A 19,719-nucleotide genomic window follows, 5' to 3' on the forward strand; every position below is an offset into this window, starting at 1 on the left:
GTGCCCTGTGCCTGCACCACTCCTCAACCCTTGGGCAGTCGATGGGACCGGGCGCCGCGGAGCACCGGGCGGCGTCTGTCGCTGAGGCTCTGGCCGCGCGGGAGCCCACTGCGGGCGGGGCGGGGCTTGGGCATGGCGGGCTGCAGGTCCCGAGCCCTGCCCGGGAAGGAGGCGGTTGAGGCCTGGCGAGAATTCAAGTGCGACGCGGGCAGGCGAGCCGGCAGTGCAAGGGGACCTGGCACACCCTCCGAAGCTGCTGGCCCGGTGCCAAGGCCCTCACTGCCCGGGGCCGGCGGCGCCAGCCGGCCGCTCCCAGTGCGGGGCCCGCCAAGCCCGCGAGCGCCGCGCGGAGCCCCAGTTTCCGCCCGCGCCTCTCGTTCCACACCTCCCCTCAAGCAAACGGAGCCGACTCCAGCTTCTGCCGGCCCAGAAGCTGTGCAGCGGCGGGCTGAAGGGCTCCTCAAGAGTGGCCACAGCGGATGCCGAGGCCGAGGAGGTGCTGAGAGCGAGCGAGGGCTGCTAGCACGTTGTCACCTGTCACTATGAGCAAGCCTTCTGAATAGAGGATAAAGTCTGGGGCTGAAGGGGCATTCAGAAAGTGGAGGAGGGCCTGTTCTTGAGCTGGGGTAATCTGGGGAGCTCTTTCAAAACCAGATCTTTCAAAACTTACCTGTCCCCTGTCCCACACCTTCAGGGCAGCTGGTGTCTGGATGCTGAATCCAGTATGGTTGCTGGCTGGTTGATGTGTTTTGGGAGAACATGCCTTGGCTCAGAAGCCTGAGGCTTTAACTGCAGAATTCTGGGCACTGACGCTGGAGTTGGGAAGATGTTTGGGGGCAGCGGGCTCCCTCAAACCATGTGGGCAGCTGGCCGGCCTGTTCCAGCTGGCCTGCAGGCTTGGAGAATGATTTCAGATGCTCAAGGAAGGATCACCCACTGCCACTCACCAGCACCAAAATAATGACGGAAATGCATCTCCTGGTGCAAAAAGACAGCCCTTCACCTCATAGAAAGAAAGAAGTGCCTTGAGGGCAGATACCAGTTGCCCTGCAGTCAACAAACCCTTTCCTGGGGGTGGAGCTCTGTTTCACTCCTTATTATGGAAATGTTCCAATATACAGGAAGGAGAGCAGGACAGAGACTTCCCATGTGCCCATACCCCGCTCAAGAATCATCCACTTTTGGCCATGTTGGCTTCAGCTCTGCTGCTCCCTGCCCTGTGTACTTTGAAGCGAACTGGGGCTGGTTTTATAAGAAAAGAGGGAAGAGGTGCTCTGGAAGTTAAGTGGGTCCCAGGGGGTAGCTGCACCCAGAATGGGGGTGGGGGTCCTGGTTCTGAGGATGGAGTAGGAGGAGGTCTGGCTGAAGGAGCCAGGCCCCATTTCCTGCCTCAACTCCACCTCTCTTTGTCTTCTCCCTCCTCCCTTTCCCCCCTCACTCTCAATAAAAACATAATTACGGGGCTTTATAGAAAAAAAAGGCAAATTATGGTGACATGCTTTAATTATCCACCGAGCAATGGCGGGCTGAATTACACAGGCAGGGCCTTGGAGGTTACCTAAAAATAAAGCAAGAAGCCTCATTAGATGCTAATTGCTGCTTTTGCCAACTGAAGTGAGATTCTGGTGCCGAGTGCCATTTAGTGCTGGGTTGGGGGTGGGGGTCTGAGCCCTGTGAGGCTCACAGTGCCAGGGCCAAGCCCTGAGGGGCAGCCAGGACCATCCAGGGCAGGCAGGAGGACAGAAGGAGCCCTCAGTGCCAGGGGAGTGCCTCAGTTTCCCCTCCCTGTTCAGTGGGCAGATGCAAACCTGAGATGGGAAGGGGGAGCCGTGGAGCCAGTGAGGGTGTCAGAAGGAGGGCCGCCCAGCCTTCTGCAGGCTCAGCATCTTCTCAAGGGTTCCCCCAGGACCCCTTGGAGGCCTGGAGGCTGAGGCAGTGTGGGGGGCAGCTGGCATGTGGCCCACTGAGACCTCTGTCCTGCCTGGCTGTATGCCTCTGCCTCCAGGGCCTGAGAAGTAAGGATGGGAGGGGCAGACCATAAGACATTAGAGCTCAGAACAGCCCCTCAGAGCCGGAAGGGACCTGAGACTCTGCTCCTGAGGCGGGTCTCCCCAGGGTCCTAGGAGTTCCACAAAGGTGCCCTGTGCATCCAGCTGGCCTGGAAGCTCCTGGGTGTCTGCTCAGGCTGGCAGCAGCCCAGCCTTGGGCTTGAGCCCCAGGCAAGCTCGAGTGGGCACTGTTGCTCCCTCCTGACTTCACAAACCCCAAAGTCTGGTGCCACTCCTGGCCCACTTGACTGCACGGCCCATCTGCTGGGGAGCTTTTAAAATATGTCCGTGCCCAGCCCTCCCCCCAGAAGTTCAGGTCCAGTGTTCTGGAGGGAGCCCAGCGTCTGTATTGTCTAGAAGTTCCCCTGCTGGTTAGAAAGTGTGCTGTGGGGTGGGATGTCTGCTAGCCCAATCCCTTCGTTCAGATAGTGAGGAGGCTGAGGCCACGGGGGTGAGCACGTACCCCCCGCACACAGCAAAGGTCTCTGGGGGCCGCTGGCTCCCTATCCAGGGTGCCAGGGACCCTGAACCCCCCATCTTGTTGAAATCTAACACTCTGAAGATACTTAGCAGCTTTCTCCGGTCATTAATAATTGAGGATGACAGCAAAGGTGAGCAGCCAAGCCAATCGTGAAGAGTCAGGCGTCCCTCCCGCATGGGCATCAGGGCAGGTCCCACCCAGGCCAGCTGTGGGCCCCGGCCCTGGCTGCACTGGCTTGAGCCTTCTAGGTGATGGACCCAGGACCCTAGCAGCACCCACCCTCCCAACTGCTGCAGCAGGTCTAGCTGGCAAAAGTCTTGCTAGGGCCTGGTTCCCTGCTGTCCACCTCAGGCCCACAGAGCCCACCTCTGCACCCCAGGCTCAGATGCCCAAAGTCACACCCACCCAAGGCTTCCCTCTTCCACCCACCTCATTCTAACAGTCATTTTACTTTGGGACACAGTCTGCTGTATCTCCCCCATCACACTGGAAGCTCCCTGAGGGCAGGGCTACTTCTTCCCACTGGCAGGGGACTGGTAGTCCCTGAGGGCCCCTCCTGAGGGCCAAGGGGAGCCGAGGGGCAGCATCCCCCTTGGAGAGGTGATTCTCCTGTTAGAACCTAGATGGGGGCCCCACAGATGTAGGGGGACCTAGGCAAGTCCTGGGCTGATCATCAAACCCCTGCAGGCCCTGCCCTGGACCTAGCCTTAGGCCTCAGAGCATCAATCACTTCAGGAGGGGTGTGAGCCACAGAGCAGACAGGTTGCCCAGGCTGGGGGTGCTGCCAGAGTCACCCTGGGAGAGAGCTGGTTGCACCCCCTTCTGCATTCCCCATCCCTACCTCCCCACCCCCCCACCCCCCCACTGCCCTGGAAGCTTTTGGCAGATACCCTTGATCTGGCAACCTAGTTCTGCCTGACCCGGCTGGAGCACTGGGTGGAATCTTTCCTGGGCAGAGGTCTTAGGAACCATTCTGCAAGACGATCAGCGAGACACGTCCTTTCCTGTCTCCTTCCCTCGCACAAACATTTATTGAGCATCTACTAAGGTGCTGCACACAGATCCCAGGGAAGAAGAGATTTCCTACACACAGGTGTGTGAGATGCCCAGGCCAGGAGTAAGAGTGGGCTGATGGAGAGGGCATACCTGGCATGATTCAGTGTCCCAGCCTCAGCTCTACACACACCCTCATACTCTGTCCCTGCCTGGCCCCCTGCCTAGGGTTCCTCCAGTCCCTTCCACTGTGCTCCACAGCGCTGTCAGCTAGCCTGGAGGTGGGAGGGGGTGCAGGACCTAGGGGCAGGGCAGGAGGGGGCGGCACAGGCAGCCCAGGCTCCAGCTGCTGCCTATGGCCTCATTGTGCTTCTGGCTCTATAATTTACCCCAGCCAGAGCCCAGCCCCTAAGTGCTCCGGTTTCCCACCTCCCAACCTGCCAGGGAAGCCAGCTACGGTGAACACTCACAATGGGCCTGAGACAGGCATCTGCAAGAGCCACCGGGGCCCAAACAGACGATCAGACACTCAAACAAGACAGACACGCATGCACATGGGGGCGCTGGACATGCACACAGACACGCAGCCAACACAGCCACACGGCCATGCCTGTGCCGTGCACTTGTGGGCCCACGTGGACACATACAACACACTGATCTCCAGGACAGACACACATCGTCTTAGCACCCGAGCCTGGAGACAACACAAGCAGGAGGGGACGGCTGTGAGTGCTGGCAGCCCCGGAAGCTAACTTCTCAAGAAGAGGACGTCCTGGCTGGGAGGAGAGGCACAGGTTATGGGGGCAGGGGTGGAAGGGCAGTCCCAGGTGTGAGGGGTGTGAGACAGAGGACAGGCAAGGCAGAAATGTTACCCTCCCAGGGCTGCAGGGCAGGGGACAGAGCATACCCCCTCATTAGGGGACTACTAGGTGCTGATTCCTGGAATTTCCTGCAATGTCCCTGCCCCTTACCTGGGAATCTGGCCCCTCCATGCCCAAGGCCTCGCCACACCACACTAGATCCCAGCCTAGGGAGCAGTCTCCACAGCCCCCAAGCCCTGGGTCCAGAGCCCAGTTCCCGCTTCCCTCTAGGTCCAGGCCCTCCAGCTGCAGGCTGAGCCTGTGGTCCCAGGGCAGGACCCTCAGCGGATGTGGAGCCCGGGTGCAAAACCATGTGTTTATTTTTATTAGAAATGTTCTTGGTATAAAAACAATCATGCGCTACACATTGTCATCAATAACCATCACCAAACACCCAGGCACTGAACTCCGTGTGGTCGGCAGGAAAGGCAGGCGGGCAGGCGGGCAGGACACACGGCAGACGGGCGGGGCAGGTGGGCAGGCTGCGGGCCACAGGGACACACACAGAGGCCACCAGGAGGACGCAGCACTTGGCAACACACTCGAGATTTGTTTTTGTTTTGGCTTTTTTGTGTTTTGATTTTTTTTTCCTTTTTTCTCTTTTGCAACATGTACGGTTTGGTGAACTGGGGAAGGGTGGCAGGGAGAGGGGAGCAACGGCTGGACGAGAATGAAGCAGAGGAGAACAGGAAAGAAAATGGCAGAAAAGTGACACAGGTGGGACCCAAGAAAGCAGGAGGAGCTGAGGACAAAGAGAATGAGGGAGAGAGGCAGAGGCAAGAGCCAGAAAGTAGACACAGAAAAGACCGAGAGCACAAGCAGCCGAGGACACCAGAGAGGGAAAAGGTGAAACAAAGAGATAAGAGAACAGAAAGACAGGGCTGGAGACAGACAGAGGGGTCGCCAGCAGCACAGACAGAGACGAAGGGAGGGAGAGATCTAGCACTGGGGCCCACACGACCTAAGCCCCTGTGGTTTGGGGCCGGGAGGGGCAGTGGTCCAAGACGCAGGTTCTTGTGGTAGCCTGGCACCGCCCCGGCCCCTCGTCCTCCTGTCGCTCACCCGGTTTGCCCAGGCTGCCAGCAGTGACGGCCAGAGGCTCTGCTGTCCTCAGCACCAAGCCATGTCCGTGGGTGCCCACGGGCAGGCAAGACATCAGCTGGGCCCTTGGGTGTGGCCCTGACCCGACGCACCATCCACAGGGTCACGGCTCCTCCTCCTGCTGCTCAGCTCCATGGCCTCGCTAGATTGCATGGTTGGTGTAAGTGACGTAAGTCTGTTTGGTGGCCAGCGCTGGAAGGAGAGAGACCAGGGGTACCCAGGAGTCAGGGGCTGCTTTTCTCAAACTGTCCTTCCACACGGGCACAGTCCTACACAAGAACCTACCATAGCTCCCCACCTCTCATGGCATCCAGTCCTGAGCTGAGCAATCAACATTGCCCCAAACTGCACCAGCCCCGCCTGGCCCATCCGGTTGCTTCTCCTGCTATTCTCAGCTCCCCATCCAGGGACTGGGCCCATGTTTCGCACCTCCACGCCTTTGCTGGGCTGGGCTGCTTGCCTGGAATGCCTTTCCTCTTCCCTTTGTACTCTAGAGATGACTCTTTCCTCTAGCACTCCTTCCCAAACCCCACTCCTGTGTGAGGGGCTCCCCAGCACGGGGCCCCTGCCACCTCCTAATTCTACCACACTTCAAAAGAAATCTTTTTTTATGACATCATATAACCTTAAAATATTATCAAAGGGAAGTCTTTCAGAAGTTCAACCACACGCATTTTGGATGCGCACATGTAAGGAATATACATTAAACTAGAACGGTGGCCTAAGGGAAGAGAGTGGGGAACAGGGACAGAGGAAATAAATAATGAAAACCAGAGCGGGGCCATGCATGGCTAGAAACTGAGGCATGTGATTGACTCAGCCCTCCGCCCTACACCCAAGGAAACACAAGTTCCCCAGATCCCCAGGGCCCTCTGAGCATCTACCTTTTCTACTTCTTGGTGCCCCTGTCTCACTCAGTCTTGAGCCCCCCCGTATCTGCCCCTGTCCCTCTGGCCCTTACTCCACACCAGGACTGGGGTGGTACATCGGGGTATCTCCCATTCCTGTCCACAGCTGAGTGATGCCAGCAGCTCCCATGAGCAGTGTGAGTATCCCCCACCCCTCCAGAGTGCAGACCCCACAGCAGCCTAGTGAGGCAGCCAATGAAGCATCACCCAACTTGACAGATGAGGAACTGAGGCCAGAGGGGTGAGGGGCCTGGCCAGACCCTTGGTTTTGTCCTGTCCAGCCAGGGTTTAGGGCCTCCCTCAGTGGCCTGGGAGCCGCCTCAGTGGTGGTAATCAGGGCAGTATTGCTGCCTGGGGCAGGGGCTGGTCTGCGAGTGTGGAGAGAAGCAGTGGGTGGGAGAAACCAGCTGCCCTTTGTCTAAAAGCTGCCCTGACCCTCGGTCAGGATCTGTTGGCTCAAAAAGGAGGCACATCTGCCAGACTCAGCCAGGGGCATCTGGAGAAGAGGAAACTGGGGGACAAGTGAGGCGGTCTACAAATTGTCCCCCCAATCCTCTCTCCCCTATTTCACTGGGCACATGACTCTGAAGGACTAGGTTTCCCAGCCTCCCTTGCAGCTAGGTGAGGCCTTACCTGACTGCGTTCTTCCTCATGAAATACACATGGAAGGACTGTGTGCAGCTCCCATGTCATTCAATTAAAATGGGTCTTTCCCCATGTGTCTTCTCTTTTCCCTTCCATGAGCAGAACAACCACTGAGATCATCTAGCCTCAATCTTCAGGGAGCCGATGGAGCAACAAGATGAAAGGATCCTGGGTCCCCACTCCTACCCACCCACCATGTCCTATTACGGCAGAGAGAAACAAATATCTGTCTGATTTGAGCTGCTTAGTTCTGGGACCTCTTTGTCACAGCAGTGTAACTGGAAGCCCACTAACACAGGCAGAAGTTCGGTGTCCAACTATCAGTCTATCACATGTGGAAGAAGTAAACTGCTTGGGGATGGGGTGAGCAGAGGGGTCCACCATGGGACCAGTAGGGGGGCATGAAGATCAGAGTCCAGCTCAGTTAAAGGAAGAACTTTCTCTTGGCCAGAGTTGGGTGGAGTCAGTGGCCTATGAGCTCCCTGTCAACAGAAAAATTCAAGCAAATGATGAAGAATCACTTAGCCGGATGGTGGTGAGCAAGTTTCAAGGTTTATGTGCTACCTGGACAGGTGCCAATGGAAGAAAATGGTGCCACAACATCCAAAAAAAGAATAAGAACACAGCATGGCACCTTACAGCTCATGAAGAATTCCCACCTTCATCTCTGAAATGACCCATGTCCTTCCAGAGTGCTGGATGACCAAGAGGGCAGAGGGACCACAGGACAGGTCAGTTTGGATGGGGCAGCATCCAGGAGGTGGCCTGGGATGGCAGGTGCTGAGAGGGAGATGAGCACAGATCAGCACCCTGAGGGCGGGAGCTGAGATTCTAGTTGCAGGGAGGCCTCACACTCTCTCTGAGCCTCAGGTGGCTCTTCCCCTCCTTTGCTGGGCCTCAGTTTCCCCGCTTATAACTTGAGCAAGGTGGCCCTTTTTGCCTAGACTACTTCTCCTGAGGGGCTTCCAACTGCCTCCAACATCTTCACCCCATTCTGTCCCCCATGGTCAGAAAAAGACCAGCAGTGGCTATGCGAATCACAGCAGGCCAGGCTGGTGAGAGTCAATTCCCCAGAGCTCCGTCATCCCCTGGGGGAACTGATAAAACTGAGCTTCCAAGCCTGTAAAACCCATCAGCAGCTCCTGGCTCAGAGGTGAAAAAAACTCTCAGCAACCACAACAAAATCTCCAGTGACTGCAGGGGATGCAAGCCTGAGGGCAGCTGAGGGGCACCACGGGCAGCTGCAGACTAGAGGAAGTGTGGAGAGGAAGGACCGCAGGGCCTCTGCTCTCCTCTAATGCCCTGTCTGCCCTAGAAAACCCAGCTCACAGGTTCCAGAAGCTGGGGAGCTCTTCACCCAAGCCTCAGTCTCACCATCTGGAAAATGGGAGCTGTGAGTCTGCCCAGGGCCCCCACGAGCTAACAGTGAGGCTCCAAGGGAAAGGTTCACCAGAAGTCAGGACACTTGGGGTCCAGTCCTGCCCGCAATGCTATGGGGGAATCTCGACACCTGCCATGTGGCCCTTCTGACAAACTGACCTTCTCAGAACCGAGATTCTCTCATCTGTAAGATGGGGTGATAATAAACACCACGTGGGGTCAGCCAAGAGGTGAACAGAAACACTCCTTAAATCCTGCAAAATGCTGGGCAGAAGGACAGGGCTGGAATTACTCCAGCACTGGGGACCGGATAGGGACAGCAACACTCCCGGAGCACCCTCAGTGTGAGGGGAAGGCCAAGGGGTGTGGGCCGAGGCCCCGAGCCCACCTGGTGCTGACAATAGGCCCTGGCTGCTGGTTTTCAGTTGCCGGAGGCGCAGATAACAATTAGCCAGGCAGTGCTAGGCACCAGCTGACAGCCCCCATTTGTCGCCCCTTGTCTCCGCACCCAATCTGCCTGCAATCAGGCCCCTGAATTATTTATTCTGTTGTTTGTTTAAAGATACGTAGCCTGCCAGTGACAGAGTGAAAAATGTCCCTGTTCCACAGGAGTGACACCTTCCCACTCCTGCTCACACCCCCTCCATCCGGCTGTCCCCAGAATTAATCACCTGGCTCCTGCCTGGTGCCTCCATGACCCCTGTTGTCACTGAGATGAGAAACAGTGGGGGCACAGGGTGCTGGCTGCTGGCCTTCACACAGGAGGTGGGGAGAGGGGCTCCCCACTTCCCTACCATGGAAGCCCCTAAGACTTTCAGGGGGGGAGGATGCTGAGGCCTGCAGGGGGTCTGGGTGACCACAGACCCCTCAGTCCCTCCCAACCCCAAGAGCAGCTGGAAGTGAGGCCTGTGGGGGTTGCCCCACAGCCTGGAGGCCCCCAGGCCCCTCTAGGCAGGAAGCAGGGGCCTGGGGATACGGGGTCTCCTTCCCCAGGCCTCCACACCCCTCCTCTGGCAGGAGTGGGTAATTGTCCCATGTTCCCAGGTGACTGGCTGGAGCAGAGGCAGAGGGCAGTGCCAGTACTGAGCCATCAGAGCTCTCTGTGAGGGCCCCACCCTTTATGGGACCCTCTGCCCTGTCACAGCACCTGCGGTGTCACCCTTTGGGGCCAGGGTGTCACCTCCGGGAGGGGCTAATACCCACTAGCTCTCAGGAGCACTGGGGAAAAGCACATCTGACAGACCTGCTCCTGCACGCAGCAGAGAGGGGGTCTGGATGGAACAGGACCTGGGACCTGAGAAGGGAGGTCTCCATGGGAAGGAGGAAAACTGGAACAGGGACGGGGTCCCCAATCAGGCAGAAAGGCCTGGTCAGGGTTTCATCTGGGGTTTCTGAACATCCAGGTAGACATGAAAGGCCAAAGGTGGGAGTCCCATAGGCCCCTCTGTCCCTTCCCTGCTCTGCATGGGGGCCAGCGTGGCACCCGAAGGGAACCCCAGGGTCGTAGGTTGAGGGAAGCTGGTGTTCTGCGGGGAGGAGGAGGACTGGAAAGAACCAGAGGTCACAGGGCAGGAAAAGGGGGACACACAAGCATCAGGGGCGTTGATCAGAAAGGGAAGGGTGTCAGAAGCCAGTATACTCTCCACAACAGAGGCGCACAGGCTGGATCTCCGAGGAAGAGGGAAATTGGGCAAAGATGGTGGCACTGCTCCGTAACCAGCCCTGGAGAGACCTGTCCTGGCCAGCTCCAGACCGCAGGCCTGCCCCTCAGCCGCCAAGGTCCCTGCCTGGTGCCCTGCCCCACCACAAAGCATGACCCTCTTCTGCTGGGTCTCCTTGGACAGTCCCCCAGACAGGCAACTACCTGAGCGCAGCTAGGCAGTTCTGTAGGCCCCTCTGCCTCACCCTGCCGTCACTCACCGGTCCTGGCCGGCCCATGTCCCGGGTCCCCATAGCTCAGGTGCCTGCTAGTGGGTGGCTGAACAAAGCCAAGCTGGGTGTTACAGCTGCTCTGGGCTCAGGGCCACTTCCACCCCACCGGGTTACCAAAGGGACAGTGTGCAGGGCCCCAGGGACGACCCCTTCTCCCAGAGGGGCTGAAAGGGCACAGGCGGAGACCCAGGCCCCAGCACAGGGAAATCCCGGGGTCCCCGCTCACCCTCAGAGCCAAGGCGCCCCCTGGTGGCCTGCCTCGGGGTGGGGCACAGATCCCTGGAAGGGTGCTGCTAGGGCACCAGCTGGGGAAACTTGAGGTTCTCCCCAGGCCACCAGGAGGGGCAGGACAGAACAGGCTCTAATGTGGTGCCTCAGGGCTCTCCCTGAGAGGCTGGCTCCCACCTGTAGCCTCAGGGTTCCCCCAGTGTCCCCCGCCGCCTCCCCAGGATGGGGCATCGGGGCAGGGCGGGGTGGGGAGGGGCAGGATCTCAGCCGACCTGCTGCGAAAGGAGCGGGGCCTGGGGCCCGCGGGGGCGGAACGGGGCCAAGCACTCACCTGGGGCCTCAAGGTTCTCACAGAGCTCAGACTTGGCCTCTCCGTTGGGCCGGAAGTTGCCCTTCTGCGTGAACTTGTTGGACATGGTGGCCGCCGTAACGACGGCTTTGAGGCTGCGCTTGCGCTTGGGCACGTTCTGCTCCGGGTGGAAGAGGATGATATAGACCTTGGGCATGTAGAGCATTCCCAGGGACACCGAGGCGCTCAGACTCACCGAGACCGTCAGCGTCGTCGTCTGAATGTACAGCTGGCGGAGGGCACGGCGGCGTCAGAGCAGGCTGCGCCCCGACTGCAGGCCCTGACCCCCGCCAGTTCCCATCCAGGGACGCACCCGGGGACCCCACCCTGCATCCCGCTGCCTTCAGGCAGAAGGAAGTCGTGGCTTGGAGCTGGGACTGCAGACCAGGGTTTCTGCATTCAAATCTTGACTCACTACTTCCAGCTGTGTGATATTGGACACGTCACATCCTTGTGCCTCAGTTTCCTCACGTATAATATGGGCGTGATAATGATACTACTTACCTCCTAGGGCTGTTGTGAGAATTAAGTGATTTAATAAGTGTTTAAAAAGTGTGGAAAACATCTGGCACATGGTAAGTGCCATTTCAGGTTACCGCTGTTATTTGCTATGTGGAGGAGGTGCGCCTGAGGAGAGGCTCTCAGGAGACCACAGCTGGCCCTTCTCAGGGCCAAGGGCGAGAGGAGCACCCCTTGGTGCTTTGGAATAACACCCAGTGGCCATGTCACAGCCCCTCAGATCAGGCCCCCATTCAATGACTGCCCCCGCAACGGTCCCCCAGGGCACAGCATGGGATCCTCGGCATCCATCGCGATATGGTGGTGGCAGCAGTCAGAGCTCATTTCATGCTCGCTCGCCAGCACTAACAGTGACAGATGTTTAGCAAAATGAAAGCCCATTAATCTGGGTGTCGGATAATCCATTTTACAATAGTAGAGCCTTCCAGGCAGGGCCCGGCAATTCCCACTGTCCCCGTCTAGGATTCCCCTCCCTGCCTCTCCCTTCCTCCGGGTCCTCCAGGCCTCAGCTGCCCCTCTGAACCTCCTCAGCCGCCCCTCTGAACCTCCTCAGCCGCCCCTCTGAACCTCCTCAGCCAAGGTGGGACCAAAGGAGACCCAGGCTAGGCCTCCTGGGTCTGGGCATGAAGGAAGCAGGAAATGCTCTTCCCCAAATCTGCTCTTTCTGAGCCTGGGTCCTGCCCTGGTACGTGGCTGGTGTGCTTCCTCCAGGAATCCTCTCCTGACCCCCAGCTCTACGGGCCCCCACGATACCCTTCATTTCTTCTACCCAGACCAGCAGTGTGGACACACGTCTGGACTTGTTTCCTGAAGGCACAGGGGCCCTGGCCTCATCTGGCAGTACCCCCCATGTAGGGACCACGTCTTCCCGTTCTTATATTCCTCCCTGTCCCTTGCACGCCGCTCCATAAATGCCTCATGACACTGGATGGGATGACCTTCATTTCCAGCCACCCTGCCCTGGGTTTCCTACCTTTGGGAGAGGGACTGGAGAAGCCCTAGGGCCTAAAAGGAGAATCTTGCCCTTCTGTGGGCCTCAGTTTTTCCCTCAGTGCAATGGGATGAAAGCAGCTACCTCACCCAAACCATGAGGGTACCCCAAGCACAGACTGAAGCCATGTGAAACTTGCTTTTAGTGACTGCAGGCACTGAGGTGAAACTGAGGAGAAGAGACATGGGGAACATGGGGGCATGACCAGACAGCCATGATGTGCCCAAGCCAAGGCACTGACACTCCTCAAAGTGCAGCCTCCAGGCTGGCATGGCCCAGGTCAGGCAGAGCTCTGAGGGGAAGGAGGCCGAGGGCGGCCACTGGTTCAGGAAAATGTCACAGGCCTAGGGGAAATGAAAGCCTGTCCCCCAGTGAGCACATGCCGCTCCAGACATAGACAGGCCTCCATCCTCAGACACCACTTACACTCTCACCCCTGGGCATGGAGCTCTCCTGGAGGGAAATGTCATGACCAGCCAGCAGGGCCACGCTGGCCGTCTCTCCTGCCCGAATTGGGGCTGGTGGCCAGAGTGAGAAGGCAGGAAGAGGCTCCAGAGCATCAAAACAGTTGCTTGGGGAATACCGTAGAGTCTCGGGCTAATGGAGAATAGGCTTGTCATCTGGGTCTTCATCATGAGACTAGGAGTTCCCAGGGGACAAGGTGTGTTTCCCTCATTACATCAGGGTTCCCTGGGGGCAGGGCTGGCTCTCCTCTCACACTGGGGGTTCTTGGAAATAGGGGTTGTGTCCCAGGTGAGACACCCATCTTAGACCCTTTGCACTGGGCCCACATGGAATTGGTGGGACCAGGGATAGAGGCCCTTCTCTGGGCAGAGGAACCCTTGCAGGGGACACAGTTCTATGTTGAGGGCCAGTGTCCTGGGTTCCAGATTCTACTCTGCCCCAGCCCACTGTGGGATGCTAACAAGTTTCCTCCCCTCTCTGGGCACCAGACGCCCCTCCATGAACACAGGCAGGGCCAGCGCTATGAGTGTACAACCTGTGCAGTCACCCACGGGCCTGTGCCTAGCTCTCGGTTTAAGGTCCTGCTGCCACCATATTGAATTGTGGATAATTTCTGAACAGTGGGCCCTTCGTTTTCATTTTGTGCTGGGTGCTGAAAATTATATAGCCAACTCTCAACACAGGCATGGGCACAGTCATTGGTGTTCTGTTCTATTTTGTTTTTCAGCCTAGGAGCCTTTCTGCAAACAAAATTCAAGGGATATAAATAGATCAAAACCCTCCCTCCCAGCATGGGCCCTGGGGGCTCCTCTAGCCATCCCCAGCTGGGAGGTAGGCCCTGTACACAGCAGGAGTGTGGCTGCCCACTGCCAGTTCCGCTCCTTGCTTCAGGGTGTGCAATTTGAGCCCCACCATGAGAGCCTGCCTCTGGCTCAGACTTTGTTTCTGGAGCCCCCTCTGTGAAGGCACACATGGCCACCAGGAGGTGGTAGCAGGTTAACCCTTATCAGAGAAACAGTGGTCCTCTAGACCCCAGCAGGCACTCCCGAGGGGCTGAACCCAGGCACCAGGAAGGTCTTAAAGGGAGGCAGAGTGAGAGGCGGCCTTCGGGCTATGATCTCCTCTCCTCTCCCACCCACCTGCCTCTTAGCCTGCTGGTGCCTGAACTCCCACCATCCCTACTCCCCTGTGTGGATGGGCCCTCGCTGCACTCCGTCCTCCGTGAGGAATCCTGCATTCAAGCTCGCTAGTCATGTGCTCCCCACAGTGAAGGAGCCTGTCTGAGCTGAGTTTGATGCAGGAGGACAGAGGACACCTGGGGTGAGGAAAGGGCACAAGAAGGAGCAGCTGTAGATGTGGATGATGAATTTCCTGCTTTCGTGCTAGGCCTCATGGGTACAGGGTTCGAGGGGCCCCGGTGGGGGCACCAAGGAGCTCTCCCTGCCTTGTGCTTCTGCGGGCTGACCCTGATAGGAACCGAGATCCTCCGAATCTGTACAAACCAGACAAATAAACTTCCCCACACTCCAATTGCCTCTGCAGCCACGTCCTGCCCAAGCATGACTGAGCAGTAACCCTACGTAGTGGAGAAAGCCCGCTCAGTGTAATTCCAAATGGCTATGGTGTTAAGCCCTGGAAATCCGGGCTAAGGCTGGGAAATCCAGCCACCTGCTCGCCAGAGCGGCACAGACAGCTTCACTCTGTGCCAGCACCTGAAACCTGGGGGAACGGGTGCAGCTGAGCTCGTGCAAGTGCGTGTGTGCATACATGCATGCCTGCTCACACACACATCAATATACATGTACGTACCTGCATTGACACATACACCTGACCTCACAGCTGCACATTTGCATCTGACTCAGCTGGGCTCACACACACACACACACACACACACACACCTACCTCTTCACACATGGGTACACACATATACATAGACACAAATGTACTCACACATCTACACACATCTACCTGCACACACTCACTAACATTTACACTCACACATCTGCACACGTGTGTGCACAAACACTTCTGGGCACATATACTCAACCTAAACATCCATACACACACCAGCAGCTACATACCCCTCAGCACACCCATCAACCCATCCCCGCTTAATCTGCATGCACATAGGCACACACCTGTGCACACATACACCACACATGCACCATTGAGCATGTACATGCACAAAAAGGCACACACACGTCTATACACACACACCTCTGTAGGCACACCACAACTCCTGACAACAGCCACACCCCGCTTGATCTACATGCAAACACACACACTTAGCAGCCAGACCTGCAGCTTGCACTGGGGCATCTTGAGCTTGGCATGACATGGCCCAGACACAGCCCCAGGTTGCCTGAGTCTCTAAGAGGCCTGGTAGTCTGAACCGCAGGAACTTCAGAGCACATCTCCTCCACCCCCTCCCATTCAGAGGCCCAGAGTGGGAGAGGTGTATGTCCCATGTCCTAGGCCACCAGGGAGAGAGAGAGCACACTGGTGTGAGGCCATCCTGTCGTATGACCTGGGACAAGTCCCTGTCCATCTCTGGGCCTATGAACTGATCATCTCAGGGACTCCCTTCATAATCAGGCTGGCTGGGGAAGCCTCCTAAAAAGGCAGGAATCAGAGGCTGGTAGATCACCTGGAGAGATTGAAAGGGTAGGGAGGCTGAGTTGGGGGGCTGGGTTGCAACATCTGGAGACCGGAGGGCCTGATATCCTGGGATGACAGGGACCCCACTGGGGAGTGGGCTGCTGGCAGGCAGCCAGGGGGAAATATGGCAAGGTGGAGGGAGGGGCTTAACCATCACGTGTGGGCCTCCCAGCCAGGTACCTTTACTCCCTGAGGAGGTGTGGGAAGGGGCCTCCTGGTATCATTGAGGGTAATTTCTCAAGCTGCCAGCCTCCTGGGGTATGGGATGGCCTCCCCGCTGGCTCCATGGGGCCCATGAGCATTGGGAGGCATGAGGGCCTCTGCCTGCACCTGCACTCAGCAGGGAGGGTCTCCCGCAGCAGGCCTGGTGGAGGCCAGAGACCCAGCTCACAGCACGGGCCGGGTGCCGTGGCTGCACCGGGGCTGCTTGGCTCAGGCATGCAAGGTGAGATCCCCCTGCTGAAGCAGGCCTAGTCTCAGATCTCAGATCTTAGGACACTCACTGCCAGCCCCAAGGTCTACCTCTTAGGGACCCCCACCAGGCCCCCATTGGAAGATGACCCTTGAGGAGCTGGTGGAAAAGAGGCGGGCACCTACCAAGGAAGTCCCAGGGCATGAGGTATCCCAGAGCTGCAGGGGGGGAAGGGTGTGCTGGGGATTGGGGGGTGCTCCTAAGTTAGACAAAGTGGGGTCAAGTCCAGCTGTGCCTCCAAGGCAAGTCACTCCCCCTCTCTGTGCCCCTGTGTCCTCATCTGTAAGCAGGGGATGATGAGACCTCACCAGCTGCCATGGGGCCTAACGGCCGTTAGGTAAACTGTCTCCACATGACAAGAACCCCATCCCATGGCTGACTCACTGAAAACTAGGCATCCCTGGGAGCTCAGACTGGCGCTCACAGCTCGCTCTTTCTCTCTCTCTTTCTTTCTTTCTTTCCTTTCCTTTCTTTCTTTCTTTCTCTCTCTCTCTCTCCCTCCTTCTTTCGTTTCTTTTTTTTTTTTTCTTGAGATAGATTCTCACTCTGTCACCCTGGTTGGAGTGCAGTGTCACAACCTCAGCTCACTACAACCTCCGTCTCCCAAGTTCAAGCATTTCTCCTGCCTCAGCCTCCTGAATAGCTTGGACTACAAGCATAAGCCACCATGCCTGGCTACTTTTTTGTATTTTTGCTAGAGACGGGGTTTCACCATGTTGGTCAGGCTGGTCTCGAACTCCTGACCTCAAGTGATCCACCCACCTCAGCCTCCCAAAGTGCTGGGATTACAGGCATGAGCCACCACACCCAGTCATGGGCTCACAGCTTTAGATGCCAGGCTCAGGCTGACGACTCCTCAGATATGTCTCCAGCCCAGAACTTGCCTGTGAACTCCAGACTCCTATATTCAACCACTGACTTGGCAGCTACATTTGGACGTCTAACGAACATCCCAAACTTGGCATGTCCAAAGGACCCCTTCTCCTGCCCCCTCACAGGCTCCTCTCATTGTCTTCTCTTCCTTAGCATGGGAAACTCCTTCCTTCCTGATTGCTCAGGCCTCAAAGCATGGTGTCCTCCTTGACTTGACTCTCTCCTGGTCTCCCACCCAATGTGCCATCCATTGGAAACCTGGCCAGCCAGTCTCCAGACAGGCCCAGACTCCCCCACTCCCCACTGCATCTGCTGGGGACACCCTCTCCTGCAGAGCATGACAGTGACCTTCTCACAGCTGCTCTTGGCAGCCAGGGGGTCCCCTTCAGCCTACATCAGATAGCACCCTCACCTGCTCAGAAGCCTGCAGCGGCCTCTCTTCTCACTCATGGTAAAAGCCAATGTCATTGCCACCATCTGGCCTGTCACCTCTTTGATATCATTCCCCACTCCTCTGGCTTCCTCAGCTCCACACTCCTTACAGTGTATTAACTGTTTGTGTACCCATTGTGTCATGTGATTGTGACAATACCTGGAAGGACTGCAGGGAAAGGGACATGGCCCCAATTTACTGATGAAGAAACTGAGGCTAGGGAGGCCACCTGGCTTGCCCAGATCCCACACTTCTACATGGAGCTCAGACCAAGACCTGGGGTCCTTGGTTCACCTTGATACCCTGCCTTCAGTGACTCCCAGTCCTTCAAGATAAAACCTCCAAGTCACCTAGCCAGCACCAGGACTGGGATGTGGGCCGAGCATACAGGTCTCTTGGGGTGTGCCCAGGTCCTCAGGCCAGGCCAACAGGAGGCAGAGGTAGCCACTCTGCAACTCCAGCCAAGGGAAGGAAAGGCCCTCTGCCAGCCCCTAGCCTTTGGGCTTCCAGGGCAGCTTGGGGCTGGGGAGAGAGGGAGGGTCCCATGGGGATCTTGTGAGGGGTAGATGGAGGAGGGAGAAGAGAGGAGTGAACCAAAAGGAAGACAGGGTTGAGTGGGGAGAGAGGTAAGAGAAAGGAGTATAGAAAAGAATGAAGGCCGGGCGCGGTGGCTCAAGCCTGTAATCCCAGCACTTTGGGAGGCCGAGGCGGGCGGATCACGAGGTCAGGAGATCGAGACCATCCTGGCTAACACGGTGAAACCCCGTCTCTACTAAAAATACAAAAAAAAAATTTAGCCGGGCATGTTGGCAGGCGCCTGTAGTCCCAGCTACTCGGGAGGCTGAGGCAGGAGAATGGCGTGAACCCGGGAGGCGGAGCTTGCAGTGAGCCGAGATGCGCCACTGCACTCCAGCCTGGGGGACAGAGCAAGACTCCAAAAAAAAAGAAAAGAATGAAGAGTGAAGGAGGGTACGGCACCCCAGGCTTACAGAGAGAGGAGGGGAAGGGGTGAGAGAATAGGGGGAGGAAAGAAGGGAAGGAGATGGGGTAGGGGCAGCAGGGATGGAGAGACAGGGAGAGGGGGAGGGGGGAGGAGAACAGGGGAGGATGGAAAGAGGGAGTAAAGTGGGGCTGAAGGAGACAAAAGGAGGACAGAAAAAAGGAGAGATGAGACAGAGAGAAAGGGGGAGAGAGAAGAGGGAGAGGGGCAAGAACAGAGAGGAGAGAAAACCCAGAACCCAGAGAGAAAACTTGCAGCTGGGACAGAAGGCAAAATGAGGCATGAAAGAAGGCAGAATGAGGCATGAAAAAGGCATTTCTGGAGCATGGGGGAGACCAGCCAACCTCAGGAGGCTGCCCCCTGCTCACTGCCCTCACCTACCCACCGTCCACCCCCGGCCCCCACCATTCACCTTGTCAGCCGACTGCGAGGTGCCAAAGAAGATGGGGATGAAGGCCAGCCAGACGATGCAGGTAGTGTACATGGTGAAGCCAATGGGCTTGGCCTCGTTGAAGGTCTCGGGCACGCCGCGTGTCTTGATGGCATACACGGTGCACGTGACCATGAGTAGCATGCTGTAGCCCAGCAGGCAGATGAGCGACAGGTCCGAGATGTCACACTTGAGCACACCCCTGGCGAAGCGGGGGTCGAGCGTCCGCTGGTCCTGGAAGTCCACCACCGAGTGGGAGGGGTCCACCACAAACCACACACAGATGCCCAGCAGCTGCAGCGAGATGAGGCTGAAGGTGATGGCCAGCTGCGAGGCGGGGCTGATGAAGCGTGGGGCACTGACCGAGCGCTTGCCCTGCTCAAAGATGCGGTAGATGCGGTTGGTCTTGGTGAGCAGGGCCGCGTAGCTGATGCTCATCCCTAGTCCCAGGAAGATTCGGCGCAGCGAGCAGGTGCCAAGGTCGGGCTCGGCGATCATGAGGAAGGTGGTGGCGTAGCACAGGAAGATGCCTGCCAGCAGCACATAGCTCAGTTCACGGCCCGAGGCCTTGACGATGGGCGTGTCGTTGTAGCGCACAAAGGTGATCACCACGAACAACGTGGCAGCGATGCCCACCACGGCCAGGAAGAGGGGCAGCACGGCCCAGGGCGAGTCCCACTCCAGCTTGATGATGGGGATGGGCCGGCAGCCCGTGCGGTTCTCCGTTGGCCGCATGTCGTAGGGACATGTCTTACAGGTGTAGCGGTCCACCTGGTACTGGTACCCTGTGCAAGGCTCGCAGTGCCAGCAGCAAGGCATGCCCTTCACTGTCTTCTTCCGCTCACCCGGCTGGCAGGGCAGGCTGCAGATGGAGCGGGGCAGCTGCTGCCCGCTCCCCGGCCAGTGCATCCGCTCTATCTGGCAATGACAGCACCGTAGAGCAGGCCTCAGAA

The 19,719-nt window shown here is 57.7% G+C and overlaps 1 protein-coding gene across 9 annotated transcripts in view; it reads right to left on the reverse strand.

The window, feature by feature from the left end:
• Positions 1-1,447: 1,447 nt before the first annotated feature.
• The window catches only part of GRM4 (glutamate metabotropic receptor 4), a 125,031-nt gene continuing 106,759 nt past the window's right edge, over positions 1,448-19,719 (reverse strand). For 5 of the 9 annotated variants that reach the window (XM_032141644.2, XM_032141642.2, XM_032141650.2 and 2 more), the window contains 3 exons: positions 18,749-19,684; positions 10,908-11,154; positions 5,682-7,816 (listed from right to left, as the gene is read on the reverse strand). In XM_032141644.2, the coding sequence (XP_031997535.1) occupies positions 7,698-7,816; positions 10,908-11,154; positions 18,749-19,684 (1,302 nt within the window). In that variant the 3' untranslated portion in view covers positions 5,682-7,697. The other 4 variants (XM_032141647.2, XM_032141655.2, XR_004245806.2 and 1 more) reach the window with 3 other exon arrangements.

The sequence above is a fragment of the Hylobates moloch genome, unplaced genomic scaffold (assembly GCF_009828535.3).
Source record: "Hylobates moloch isolate HMO894 unplaced genomic scaffold, HMol_V3 SCAFFOLD_20, whole genome shotgun sequence".
Lineage (NCBI taxonomy): Eukaryota > Metazoa > Chordata > Mammalia > Primates > Hylobatidae > Hylobates > Hylobates moloch.